The 14,622-nt window shown below is 38.8% G+C and overlaps 1 protein-coding gene across 1 annotated transcript in view; it reads right to left on the bottom strand.

Moving 5' to 3' along the window:
• Positions 1 to 14,622, bottom strand: part of LOC124795630 (beta-mannosidase-like) — a 302,941-nt gene that overhangs the window by 225,650 nt on the left and 62,669 nt on the right. The window contains exon 3 of the mRNA XM_047259702.1: positions 13,875 to 14,023. Coding sequence (XP_047115658.1) covers positions 13,875 to 14,023 — 149 coding nt within the window. The remainder of the gene's footprint in view (positions 1 to 13,874; positions 14,024 to 14,622) is intronic.

The raw sequence follows: 14,622 nt of genomic DNA, 5'->3' as shown, positions 1-14,622 counted from the left end.
ATGCTGTTCTAATTTGTTGATCCCTTCCAAAAAACAGGAATTGTCCAAGTCTGCAAAATAGCTATTAGTTGCTGCAATCACCTCCTCTTTTGAATAATATCTTTGTCCTGCCAGTCATTTCTTCAAATTGGGGAACAAATAGTAGTCTCAGGGAGCCAATTCTGGAGAATAGGGGATAAGATGGCGTCACGTATTGGTAAAGTGGTAAATCACTCCAGTTCAAATTACAAAAATAATGGTGTTAAGTGTTATGTATGCGGAGAAAATGTACCGCAGGCACTCCCTATGTGTGAAGAAGCTCAACAGTTGGTTCATTCAAATTGTGTTGTCGCACTCAGTTTAAATTACAGTGCAATCAATAAAACGTGTTTGTGTAGTGATCAGTGCAATGCCATCAACGAACTTTTCATGGCATATGATGCAGGCATTGAACAATGTGTTGTTACAACATTAATGAATGATGTGTGCCAGTTAAAAGCTGAAGTAAACAAACTAAAAAATGCCTTCTCAGTAGAAAAAACCAAGTCGGTGATCATAAAAGCAGCAGACACTCACTTTGACCTACTTTGTAACATGTCCTACACACCTAAAAAGGCTCATCAGGTGAAAGTTTCTACAGATAATTTTCATACCAAATTAAGTAATAGGTATCAGTGCAAAAAGAGAAAGTCATTGCGAATTCTCGTGAATACTTTACAGAAAAAGGTCTCAATGAGAAACATTTAACTCATTCTGGCAGCAAAAAAAGTACTACTAGATTATATATTAGAAACAAATGCGATGATAAGGTGAACACTTTATTGCTGGAGAAAAATGACAGGGCTGAAAATCGGAAAGTAAATCAAGAAAATATTTACTTATTCTCAGACAGTCATGGACGAGGGCTAGCTGAAACACTGAAAGAGAAAATGGAAAAGGTAAATGTTATGGGTCTAGTGCAACCAGGTGCACCTCTGCATGTTGTTACGAAAGACTTGGGTTCAAATAACTCATTTATAATAATAGCTAGAGCAAATGATGTTTACTAAAAAGGAAGCAAAACATGCAATAAGAGATCTGAAAAAATGCTAGAGTGTGTGCCATCACTCAAAATAACTATTGTTAATATTCCTGAGCGACATGACCTAACAAAAACATCTGGTGTAAATAAAAAAATAGAAATTACAAATCATAAAATTGAGAAAATGTGCAAACTGTTCTGCAACGTGAGCTTTCTTAAAGCTGCCAGTCTAAGAGAAGACTTCACAACACATGGTATGCACAGGAACAGCAGTGCCAAATCTAGATTGTGTGATTTAATACTGGAAAACCTAAATCAATTCAATGAATCACAGTATCCACCAGTAGCAGTAAGGAGGATGAAGCCTAATCTAGGATCACAGAATGGTACAATTGCAGTGACTTCGGATAAATTGAGAAACAACCCAAGTAAAGAAATCGACATAGATAATTTGTCAAGCTCAGTTTCTACTACATCAACTGTCCTGTCAACAGTGGAAGTGTCATTAACTCTAGCTACAGCAACTACAGCACCAGAAACATTAACTGCAGCAGGATCAACAACTTGATCACAGTGCTCCATCAAAGCTACTGTAGTGTCACCAAGGCCTGCAGCAGTCTACAATCAAAAGAGGAGCTTGAGGCCTAGAAAACTTGCTCTACTCAATCAAGATTTTTTATGGTTTTACAGCAAAAAGGGGCAAACCATGACTTAGATAAGTCAGTCAGAAATGACACTCAGCAAAAGATCAATAATCTAATGAGCATGTGCTAAAACTCATCCATCTTGAAACCTAGCAACTCACTTCCTCAGAAAGTCAATACTAAATGTGACAAACTGTGTATTTTCCATCAAAATATACAGGAGCTAAGAAGTAAACTAGAACTGTTAACAAACAATATTAGTGACAGTAATACTATTGATAATGCTGATATCCGTTGTTTTACCAAACACCATGTAAAGGAGGGTATGAATATGCTGAATCTAGATGGCTATCATATTACCTCTCACTTTTATAGAAACAGTGTGCAGAAGGGTGGTGTAATAATACATGTAAAAAAGAATATAATGTATAGATCTCTAGAGCTTTCAAAATACTGTTTTGATCAGCATTTTGAAGCATGTGGTATAGAAATTAGCACCAAGACCCTCTCAGTCATTGTAGTAACAGTGTATAGGCCCCATTAAGGGAAGCAATGTATGTTCTTTAAGCAACTCGAACCTCTTCTATTCCATATATATTCAAAATATAAAAATACTGAAGTCTTAGGAGACTTAAACATTAACTTTCTAGATTATGATAGTAGTAGAGCTGACCTGCGACATATAATGAACACATACAACCTCACACCCATGGTAGACTTCCCCACAAGGGTTATGAACTGTTGTTCAAGTCTTATAGATAATATTTTCATTGATGAGAATAGAAACACCAATGCAACAGTAAAACAAATCCTAAATGTTCTTTCAGACCATGATGGCCAATTGCTAACTATCAATGATATATGCCCACACAAGAAGGATGAAGTCTGTAAAGGGTCATTTCCAGTAATTAATAATGAAAATCTCATGATCTTCAACAGTTATCTTCAACTCATTGACTGGAGTCCAATTTACAGAGCACTGAAAGTCAGTGACAAATTTAACCTATTTATAAATGAATTTATGTGCCACTTTTAAGCTGTCTTTCCTCTAAGAACTGCAAAGAACTAGTACCAGAACCACACCAGCAAACAGTGGCTCACAAAAGGAATAAAAACATCATGTAGGACTAAAGGAGTGTTTTATGTTTCTCTCAGAAATACAAAAAATTCCTGAAATAAGAGCTCATTATAAAAGGTACTGCAAGATCTTAAATGAAGTTCTGATAAAGGCAAAAAGTATGTTCATCACATCAGAAACAGATAATTCTGGCAACAAAATAAAAAACATCTGGGGTATTATTAAAAGAGAAACTGGTAGTTACTCAAACGACACAGACAATATTGAAGTTAGACATAATAGGAATATCATTGATAAAGCTGAAAATGTTGCAAAATTTTTCAACAAGCATTTTTTGACTGCAGCGGATAAAATAGGGTGTAATGGTTCTATAAATGAGGCTCTGAATCTTTTACAAAGAAGTGGACTTATTGCAACACCCCAGATTTACATCCCTCCTGTCACTGTTGAGGAAATTAAGAAGATAATAAGGACCATGAAAGACAAAAACTCAACTGGTATTGATGGTATTTCCATCAAAGTGTTGAAACACACACACATTTTCATTTGTGAAGACCTGTGCCACATCTTTAATGAATCACTGAGACTAGGAATTGTCCCTGATAGAATTAAATATGCAGTGGTGAAACCATTGTACAAGAAGGGTGACAGAAATGAAGTAACCAATTATTGCTCCATCTCCAAGATTCTCGAGAAACTTGTACACAGAAGGATTCTTGAACATCTTAGTAAATACAATATTCTCAATAAAAGCCAGTTCGGCTTCCAGAAAATCATCTCAACAGAAGATGCAATATATTCTTTCACCAATGCAATTCTTGAATCAATTAACAATAAAATATCTCCAAACTGGAATTTTTTTTGGCCTTTCTAAGGCATTTGATTGTGTGAACCATGAGATTTTTCTGAGAAAGGCAGAATTTCATGGGTTAACTGGAGAAGCAGGAATGTGGCTTGCCTCCTATTTAAAGGACCGGAAACAGAAAGTCATGGTAAACAACACTAATGGGGAACCAGTATTCTCTTCTTGGGGCACCATAAACTGTGGAGTCTCACAGGGCTCTATTCTGGGTCCTCCACTTCTCCTTATTTTCATAAATGACCTTCCAATGTGTACAAGGGCTAAGGTAAAATTTACTTTGTTTGCCAATGACACAACAATTCTGGTAGACAATTCAACAAATACTAATCTTGAGACCACTGTAAATGCAATTTTTCAGAAGACCTTTAACTGGTATACCTCTAATGGATTATCACTAAATTTTGAAAAAAACTCAATTGATTAAATTCCATACAAGCCAAAATATCGAAGGTGAGATTAATGTTAAATACAATGATGGGAATTTAGGAAGAGTGGAGTCAACAAAATTCCTGGGTATACTTGTTAATAGCAATCTAAACTGGTCCTAACACATTCCTTACCTATATAAAAAACTAAGCTCAGCAATTTACGCTATTCATGCGATTGCTTCTTTCAGTGACTTAAATACTTTGAAAGCTGCGTGTTTTGGTTATTTTCATGTCCTGATGGCCTATGGAATTATATTCTGGGGAAACCAGCCAAAGGCAAACAAAATCCTCATAGCCCAGAAAAGAGTCATTAGGATTCTGTGTGGTGTCAATTACAGATATTTCTGCAGGAAACTCTTCCAAGAGCTGAGAATACTCACAACAGTATCTCAGTACACTTTCTCTCTCATGTGTTTCTTGTGTAATAACCATTCCCTTTCTGAAATTAACAGCATGTGTCATAACTATGACACTAGGGTAAAAAAATGATCTACATCTTGAACAAAAGAATCGAAGTATGGTACAAAAAGGAGTACACTACTCTTGCATAAAAAATATTTAATGCTCTCCCTCAGGCAATAAAAATGTCAGTTACTGATCCACCTACTATTAAAGATCAACTTAAACAATATCTTCTAAGTAGAAACATTTACTCACTTGACGAATTTATGTATGAGAATAAGTGAATTGATTTTGATTTAGTGTAAGTCTGTCCAATGTAATTTGTAACTTTTTACAAAAAAACTATTCTTGTAAACATTTTTTTCTATGTAATATATTATTCATTGTACAACCTATTATTATAAACAAATGTCTCAAATCTATGTAAATGACACGTTCTACACCCAAGCAATTTATCGCTAATGGGTCTACAGAACACAAATGAAATAAATAAATAAATAAATGTGAAACGATTTGGAATCCTGTTTCCAACGTCTTTTTTGGTTTAGATTCTTCCTTGGTAACCCATTGCTTAGATAGTTTTTTGGTCTCAGGAGTATAGTAATGTATCCATGTTTCATCTACAGTGATGAAACAATGCTGAACATCCTGTGGATTCTTCCTGAACAGCTGCAGACCACCCTTGCAACACTTCAAATGATTCCATTTTTTGTCAAGTGTGAGCAATCGCAGAACCTATCTTGCGGATATCTTTCTCATGTCCAAATGTTTACACAGAATATTATGTACCCATTCATTTGAGATGTCCACAGCACCTTAACTCTTCTGTCATCCATCACCATATCATGGATTTTGTCAATGATATCTGGAGTCGTAACCTCCACAGGGTGTTCAGAACATTCAGCATCACTTGTGCCCATATGGCCACTCCAAAAATTTTGAAACCATTTAAAAACTGTTCTAATCGAAGGTGCAGAATCACCGCAATGTTTATCAAGCTTCCCTTTTGTCTCCTGAGGCGTTTTGCCTTTCATAAATTAATGTTTAATCACCACACAAAATTCTTTTTCGTCCATTTTTTGACAATCGCTTGACTTCATTGATTCACGTGAATGCCAAACACAAAGAAATAGACCAATATGACTGTAACTTGGTGTGCATTCTTTCCAAAGATGCTACTAACTAAACATGACCTTGATATGTGCCGGTGGTGCTATCTCTCAGACTTTGCATGGACTTTTCAAATGCCCCTCATACTGGTATGACTACCTCCCTCTTCTCCGCTCCACTCCAGATTGCTATTCATGTGACAGTGGAGTGCCATTCAGAGCTGCCGGTGGTAGCAGTCATGTGTACGTAAGGCTAGGTTGATTGTGTAAATTTATGTGTTTTTTTCTGCTCAAAAAGGCTTTGGATAAAAGCTATAACGTGTAGCAGTCCTTCATAGTGCAATCCAACGTGTCGTCTTGACAGTCAGTACCAATTTATCCTTTTCCTAATATGGTTGATATTCCAACTTTGAGACCCATTGTTTGATTTTGCCTAATAGCTTTTCTTCCATCCTACAACCACGTATTATTTTCCTTTGTTACTACCTTTGAAGAATTACTCCTCTCAGTGTCAGTTCTTTCTCTGCCTCCAAGTGTTTTTTCACTGCCTTTCAAACCACATACATTCTGACTTCTGAGCCCCACTGTAACAATGATCTCTCTTATGAAAAACACATGGCTATGTGACTGCACAGACTGTTGGTGCAGCATCTCACACCCCAAATTCTATTTGCTGATAGTTATAATTTTTCCTATTGACTTTATTTCTTCCCTCATCCTCGCATATTTTTACGTTTTATTTTCCACACCTACCTGTTCCACATGAACTCCCATATCTCATGCATCCCTTTTCCCCTTCTTTTTGTGTGTTTATTAGTATTTGTGTGTGTTTGCTCACATTTTTACATATTTTCAAGTATTTGTGCATTTTGACATATCTGTACATGTTCTTGTGTAGCTGTGCGCATTTTCTGCATGCCTGTGTGTATTTTCATGCATCTTTTTCTGTTATGCAGCTCTCCTCACGACCATTCAGAACCTTCATTTGCTCATGTCCTACATCATTTCATGTTTCCCCAATGCCATCCCTGTCACAATGAAGCCCCGCTCCATTTTCCTGCACTAGTTCAGAAAAGTATTCCTTTCCCTGGCTAAAACCCAATCCCACATCCTTTTGCTTAAATGATGCCTAAACCATGAAATGCACCCACTCTCACCCCCAATGGCCTAACCATAAAAATTCCTTTCTCTGGATCCCACCCCTTCTTTCACAATGATCTCCACCTTTTCAGATTCTGCCAGTCCCTGACCCTTACGTATGTGGTACTGTGAAAACATTTCCATGTGACAGTCATATCAGAACCACCTCTACTCTCTCTGCAAGATATTGCTACTGCGCCATCTCTTCTACATAGATCCCTTCTCTGAAACTGAACCCCTTGCTCTCCAGCACCTGGAAGGGTGTTCCAGACACCATCTCCATAAATTATCTAACCTGCTGACATCCCACTGCCACCTTGGAGCACCCCTATCCAACCCCTATACTACCCATGCCATTCCTCCTCATCAACTTCTCTTAGCACCCAGACCCTAGCTCACAAAGCCTTTCAACCTACCACATCCCCAAAACTCCCTACCAATGCTCCAAATCCAGAGCCCAAATAATCCCAGAACACTATTGTTAACTTTTCCATCAAAATTCTCAGCTTCACAGGATCTTCAGTCCTATCCAAAAGCCTCATCTTTAGCTCTATTTCCAAATTTAATAATGTTGGACTTGTCAAAGACCTACTCTCCTTCTCCTGATCCCTGTAGTGATAACTCTTCCTTGCCACCAATCCCTACAGCTAAAGCCAACCTAATTCCAACAATGAACCCTACCTCTCTCATTTCATACCACATACAAACATGATACTGTCCCCTTTCCATCTAACCACCCTCTGGTCACTTTCCAGGAATTCCTTACCTCTAATCTGGCTTCACCATCCTTCCCTAGGTCCCTTCCTAACACCACCAACCTTCAACAGAGGGAAGAACTGCCGTACACAGTCTCAAAAAAGATCCTGGCCTAAGCATCCTCCCAGCAGACAAAGGCTCCATCACTGTGTCATGATGAGTTGCAGTAAGTATCTGGTGGAAGGCTTCTGGCAATTACCTGACTCGTCCATCTGTAAACTCTGCCAGAGTGATCATATCCCAAGAGTCCAACATAACCTCCAATCCCTACTTAAAGCCTTAGGCACTTCCCAGAACCTCTCCCTGCATCCATTTCTCTGCTCATCCTTATGACTGCCCACACACTCATCTTCTACATGCTCCTCAAATTTCACAAACCCAACAAACATGGATGCCCCATTGTACCTGGTTATTATGCACCCAATGAAATGATTTTGGCCCTCATTGACCAACACCTTCACTCAATTGCCCATAATCTAGTATCCATCATCAAAGATACCAACTACTTCCTTCATCAACTCTCTACCATCCCCACTCCTTTACCTCCTGGTTCCCTACCTGTCACTGTTGATGCCACTTTCCCATACACCAATGTACCTCATGCCCATGGTCTTGTTGCAACTGAACACTGCCTTTCCCAGTGTCTTTCAGACTCCAAACCCAATATGTCAATCACCTAACAAACTGTTATCCTAACACATAACTATGTCTCCTTTGAAGGGAAGGTATACAAACAAATCGGCAGCACTGCCATGGACACCTGCATGACACTCTCCTATGTCAACCTGTTTATGGGCAATCTAAAGGAAACCTCTCTAGTCTCCCAAAACTCTCCCATCCACTTCAGCCGGTCCTCTGCAAGTCTATGTCCACATTAAACTCACCACCCTCCAACAGTATCTGCATTTTCACAGCTGCCATCCCTTCCACACCAAAGAATCCTCCCCACACAGCCTTGCCACCCAGGAATGTTGTATGTGCAAGATATGTGACAAAAACTCCCTTTCCCAGTATGCTGAATGTCTCAGCAAGGCCTTCACAAACAGGCACTATACCCCAAACCTAGTCTGCAAACAGATTTCCCATGCCATTTCCTCACACATCCTGAATCCTCCCACTGTCCCAAGAGCCAGCAACAAAAGAATACCCCCTTCATCACCTGTTACCACTCCAGAATGGAACAACTGAACCATAGCCTTGTCACAGCTTTTATTATCTATCATGATGCCCTGAAATGAGGGATATTCTACCCAACATCCTTCCTAACTCTCCTGAAATGGTGTTCCATTACTCAACAATAGACAATCTTTATGCCACTTTATGCCACTTCCAATTACGACCCCTTGGCACAAGCAGAAGACCCAGGTGCAAGATCTGCCCAATTGACCCAGCCAGCACTTCCTATTCCAGTCCTGTCACAGGCTTATCTTACCCCTCAAAGGCCAGGGCACCTCTGAAAGCAGCAGTATCATATACCAGCTATGCTGCAACCACTGCACAGTTTTTTTATTGGTCTGACTACCAACCGGCTGTCCACCAAGATGAACAGACACTGCCAATTTGTGGACAAGAACAACGTAGACACTCTGCGGCACAACCCAGGCCATCTGGATCCTTACCGCCACCAGCAGCTTTTCTGGGAATGTGCAGATAGGAGCTATCCTTACAACAGATTCTCTGTTCCCAAAATTATACCAGCCTTAAACTATGGGAACCTACCCCATACCTTCCACCCAACAGTTGTCACCCACTTGTCCTATCACCTCCTCCACTTTCACATTCACTCATCCTCTTTGTGTGCTTCTCTCTGCCAATGTTTGCTGGTGGTAGCAGTTATGTGTGCATGAGGTGTGTTTGCTTGTTTGAATGTGTGTGTGTTCTTTTTTGCTGAAGAAAGCCTTGGCTGAAGGCTGTATAGTGTAACAGCTTTTTCATTGGGTTTGTCTGAAGCTCAACAGGTCATCTTTATGGTGAGTAGCTATCTATCTTTTTTCTAATATTGTAGGTATGCAGCAATTTTATGCAGAAAGCCTCATCCAATGTGTGCCAGGACTCAGGTTCATATGATGTATTGAGAGGAATAATTAATGTTTTACTTCAAGTCATGTCTATGCTATAACTCACTGCTCTGAGCATGGACACAGTATGCAGTAAACCAAAAGTGTAAGGGGAGTGAGCATTACCCACTAGCAGCTGACAGCAAGGAGTCTATTGCAGCTCTAAAGTTTATGATCTAGGAGAATGGCAGAAATTTGGACAGGAAAAGATGCAAAATTGGACAAGAGCATTCCTTGTGTGAATAACTTTAACTATGCAACTGTGTAATCATGATAGTATTGAAGATGACACAATACTTAAAAAAAGTCCGATTGCCGAAAAATTGTTGTGACTCAAATAAAAAGAGAGTTTTTATGATAGCAAGTGCTTGATGCATCATAGGTTCATGATATAAATCTCTCATGTGACAGCAAAACTTATAGTGTGCTTTATACTGATTACACTTCTGGGTACAGAACAAAAATACTATTACTGACTCAACAATTACAAATAGGGAAGCTCTAATCAGAATTTACTAATATATGAAGTTTTAATTTTTGTTTCTAAGTCCTACAGCTATTTACATACCCCACTAGCCACTATACAGTGAACTGAACAGGACACCTTGTACCACTGACAGTTACAGCCTTTCCTGTTAAAAGACATGTTGCTGTGCTCTGTGAGCTGCATATAAAAGTATTTAATTGCCAGTTGGTGATTCAATATGCTTACATGCAGTTCATTGTGCACAGCAAGATGCCTTTTAATAAATACTAACAAGCTGTGGAGCATTGAGCATACAAGATTTTGAAATTCCCTTTCTTGTCCCATTCATAAACAGAGCAAGGGAAAATGAGTGTCAGAACTTAAATCTTATGTATCCATTACTAATGTATAGCACTTAAAGAGCTGTTAGATGCAAGTGAAGTATAAGGCCTGGGACTTCATTCCTCTTCTTGTGAATACAGTCACTCTCTCTTTCTTCACATTATACCAACAGTAATGTGATAAAATTAATGATCTAAAGTAGTTCAGTTTCCATTACTTCCAAATGATGTTCTGTTAAAAGCTTATCTTTCAAAATAAATTTAGATTTATCTCTCCCTGATTTGAAAAGTTTGTTTTTCTCATTTAGTAGGCTTTAATGGAAAAGGCAAAATATATTTTAATTATTATCCTCTGTACTGTACAAGTTGCTATATTTTGTTTCATCACTCATTGTTCCAATTGTGTCTGTAGTAATTTGTCAACTCTGTCTCTTGGAAAGACAGGGCTTTAAGAAAGTGTAAGGAATTACTGAGATTCAACAGGCATTACTCAAGATACATTTAAAGTTTCTGAAAATTAGTCATGTAAGTATACTCTTACAGGAAGCATTCAAGTGTAGAATGTTTTGTGTTGGGTGCACCCTTGTGACGGATCATGATCAATGATGCCCATATCTGATTCCCTACCCCCTCACCACAGCCCCCTGCCCCTCTGTTGAATGATTCCTGGAGCTCTGCATTTAAATGTCAATAGAAGTTTCATCCAGGTCTTATCATAATTCTTGAAGAGTGGCACAATCTTCACACTGTGGGAGGAGTATTGCCAGTGGTGTGCTTCATGCTGTAAGGTTATGGTCCAAACTGTTCCTGGCTCCCCCAATCATCACTACACAATATTCTTTATGAAGACCTTCCTCCAAAGATTCTACATCACTCATGACATCTCTGAGCCCTGAACTTGGCTTAAAAATATTCATTACTTGGACTTCAAAATCCAGAGCATTCTTTACTAGTTCAGACATTTCCCTCTCATAATTATTCAGTCACAGAAGGAACATCCAGGTCTTTTTAACCATCTCTACTACGCTTAGCTTCCTCTTTTTTGCTTGTCTTGCCCAAGTGTTTCTGAACTCCTTGAGTTGTCTGCACACTTTTGTCCATAGTCTCCAGAACAGTTTAGCTACTGGAGGCATCTAGACTAAAGACAGAGACTTGCAACATTTCTTGAACCTCTTGTCTCACTTGGCAGGTTGGACACAGTCCACTCCTCTGCCTCTTCCTGCCTTTATGGCTGACAATTGCAGCTCCCTAACTTTATGGTTGATAACTGTAGCTTTCAACTGTTCTAATTCTGTCTGTAGTACTCCTAAATTACCTCTAAATTTTAAGATCAGGGCTCTTTCTCTGTAAATTATAGGCACAACTGCTACAGCACCAATGATAATACTATCACTTGTCACATCTCCATTCTTCAAACTGTTGACAATTTCTCACTACTCTGTTGCATTTTCTACTCTTGTCCACCGTAATAATATTTTTTTAAAAATTTAGACTAAAAAAAAACTACCAAGAAGATGTCTATAATGCAAATTCTCATGTGGACAAATACTCAGACAGAACAGAGGTAAATGAAACAAATCTTTGAAAGAGAAAGATGCTCTGCTGGTCAAAACTTCAAGGAAAAAGATGTATTTAAGTTTTAACAGCTTTGAAATCAGTTTTGTTTTCCTGGATCATGTAATATCATGCCCTAGTGTCTCAAAGAAGGTAGTTTGTTCTCAGGAAAAAATTGTGAAGGACATTAATTTTAATGTTAGTCAAATACAGCACAATATTGTATGCTAAGAAGACTAAAACTCGAGGAAAATAATTTTCAGTGATGGATCAACATTTTGTACAACAAAAATTGTGGCATTTCTTGTGTTTACATCTCAACAAGAATTGTTCGCCCCTTTTTTGTATATCCAGTGAGAAAACTATAAAGTCTGCACCAGTAGATGAGTTATGGTTTGAAAAAAGATCGACCTTTTAATTATCTGCTAGTGACCAAACTTAAGCGTCACAGAGTGTGCATGAGGTGAGATAATGCCATCTGCAACATTCTTATCATAAACCTAATCTGGAACTGTGTATATGGACAGGGGAGATCACTGATAACAGTGTCACTACATGTATCAAGAACTACAACAAGATGTGAGATTTGTGTCTATATCTCACATGTTCCAATTTTATGTCAATTTGTTGCATAACATACAGAAAACATAGACTGCTTCTCACCATACAGAAGAGGTATTGAGTGGTAGGTAGGCTCAATGAAAATGACTGCTAAAATGTTAAACCTTTCAGAAAAAGTCTTTCTTCTGCAGTAGAAAACACACATAAACATGCACACACACACACACACACACACACACACACACACACACACACACACAAGCAAAACTCACATACACATGGTCACAGTCTCAGGGCCCTTTTTACTCTCCTCACTCATTGATTCAATTGTGTCTGTAGTTATTCGGCAGCTCTGTCTTTCAGAAATATAGGCCCTAGTGATAATCTATCATCATGCCCTAAAATGAGAGACGTCCTACCCAAGATTCTTCCCACTCCCCTAAATGGTGTTCTGTTGCCCACCCAACCTCCACAACATCTTAGTCCATCCCTACGCCACTCCCAATCCCAGCCCCTTGCCACAGGGGTCATATCCTTGTAGAGGAGCCAAGTGCAAATCCGCCTAATCCACCCACCAAATAGTTCCTATTCCACTCCTGTCACAGGCTTGTTCTACTCTATTTGAGGCCAGGCCTCCTGTGCAAGCAGCCATGTCATATACCAACTCTGCTGCTATCTGTGCACACCTTTTTATGTTGGCATGACTACCAACCAGTTGTCCACCAAGATGAATGGCCACAGCCAAATTGTAGCCAAGAGCAAAGTGCACCAGCCCATAGCACAACATGCAGCTGAACATAACATGTTTCACTTCAATGGCTGCTTCACAACCCAGGCCATTTGGATCCTCCCCTCCACCACCAGCTTTTCTGAACTGCACAGGTGGGAGTTATCCATACAATGCATTCTCTGTTCCTGAAATTATCCCAGTTTCAAATTATGATAACCTACTGTCCCCAACCCTCTGCCCAACAGTTCCCATCCCATCTGTCCTGTCATTTCCTGCCAGGTCACATCCCCTCACCCTCGTTGTGGACTGCTTTTTGCCAATGCATCTGCCAATCTTTTACCATCTGCCTAGCAACTTTGTCCTGCCCTGCTATCTTTCCACCTTCCTTTCCCCATTCTAGATTGCTGCTTTCATTCAGTCCAACAGCTGCTGTCTAGCGAGGGTGGCCAGAGATAGCTGTTGTGTGTGTGAGTTGTGCCTGCTTGTGTGAATATGTGTATGTGTGTTTTCCTTTCCTTTCTGGAGAAGACTTTGACCAAAAGCTCGATGTGTAACAGTCTTATTGTTGTGCCTGTTAGAAACTCAACATGTCATCTTTACAGTGAGTCACAGTCTATCCTTTTCATAATTCTTCAAAATACAAATCTCACTTTCTCTTAACATATCATAAAATTTTAGCAGTCTTGATGTAATATTGATTTTAAGGATTGAAATACTTTGCACCTCATCTTACAGTATGAACATACCTGTACATAATCTTCTACTGAGAAAAAGTATCGAAGAAACATGTTTCCTGTTGAACCAATGTAATTTTCATTCAGATATATATCAGCAATTGTGTCCACTCCATTAAAAAGTAGAGTAATGTTCCTTTTATTCTTGATGTCAGAACTGACTGAAATCAGAAATTGTTACATATTAGTGAAGTTCTATAGAACACATACAAAATGGATTTGAAAAAAAAAAAAAAATATTTTTTCTAACAGGAATGTTGTCATTGATCACTCTCTCTCTCTCTCTCTCTCTCTCTCTCTCTCTCTCTCTCTCTCTCTCTCTCTCTCTCTCTATGAGTGTGTGTGTGTAAGAGAGAGAGAGAGAGAGAGAGAGAGAGAGAGAGAGAGAGAGAGAGAGAGAGAGAGAGAGAGAGAGAGAGTGTTTTACTGGGCGGGTTGGGCATGTTTGAAAAGGAGAAACAGTGATGAGTACAGAATGTAATAGATATTACAAAAAGGTTTTACAAACTATATCTCTACACTGTCTTAGCAATGTGCTATCACTATGCTGCTTAATACAGTCTTATGACATCTAACTGGAACGTAGAAAATTAGAAAAAGATGTACTGTTGCTTTCTGATCATAAGTAGACACTGTTTATTTGTATATAGGATCAGTGAAATTGACAGCTAAAACACTTTTTGTTTAAAATTGTCTAGCACTTCACAATACTTCCAATATAGTAAGCTGCAAATACACTTGCTTAGCAAATGCATGGTCG

This window comes from Schistocerca piceifrons, chromosome 4 (assembly GCF_021461385.2).
Source record: "Schistocerca piceifrons isolate TAMUIC-IGC-003096 chromosome 4, iqSchPice1.1, whole genome shotgun sequence".
In the NCBI taxonomy this organism is placed as follows: Eukaryota; Metazoa; Arthropoda; class Insecta; order Orthoptera; family Acrididae; genus Schistocerca; species Schistocerca piceifrons.
This window is presented reverse-complemented; position numbering and strand designations above follow the sequence as displayed.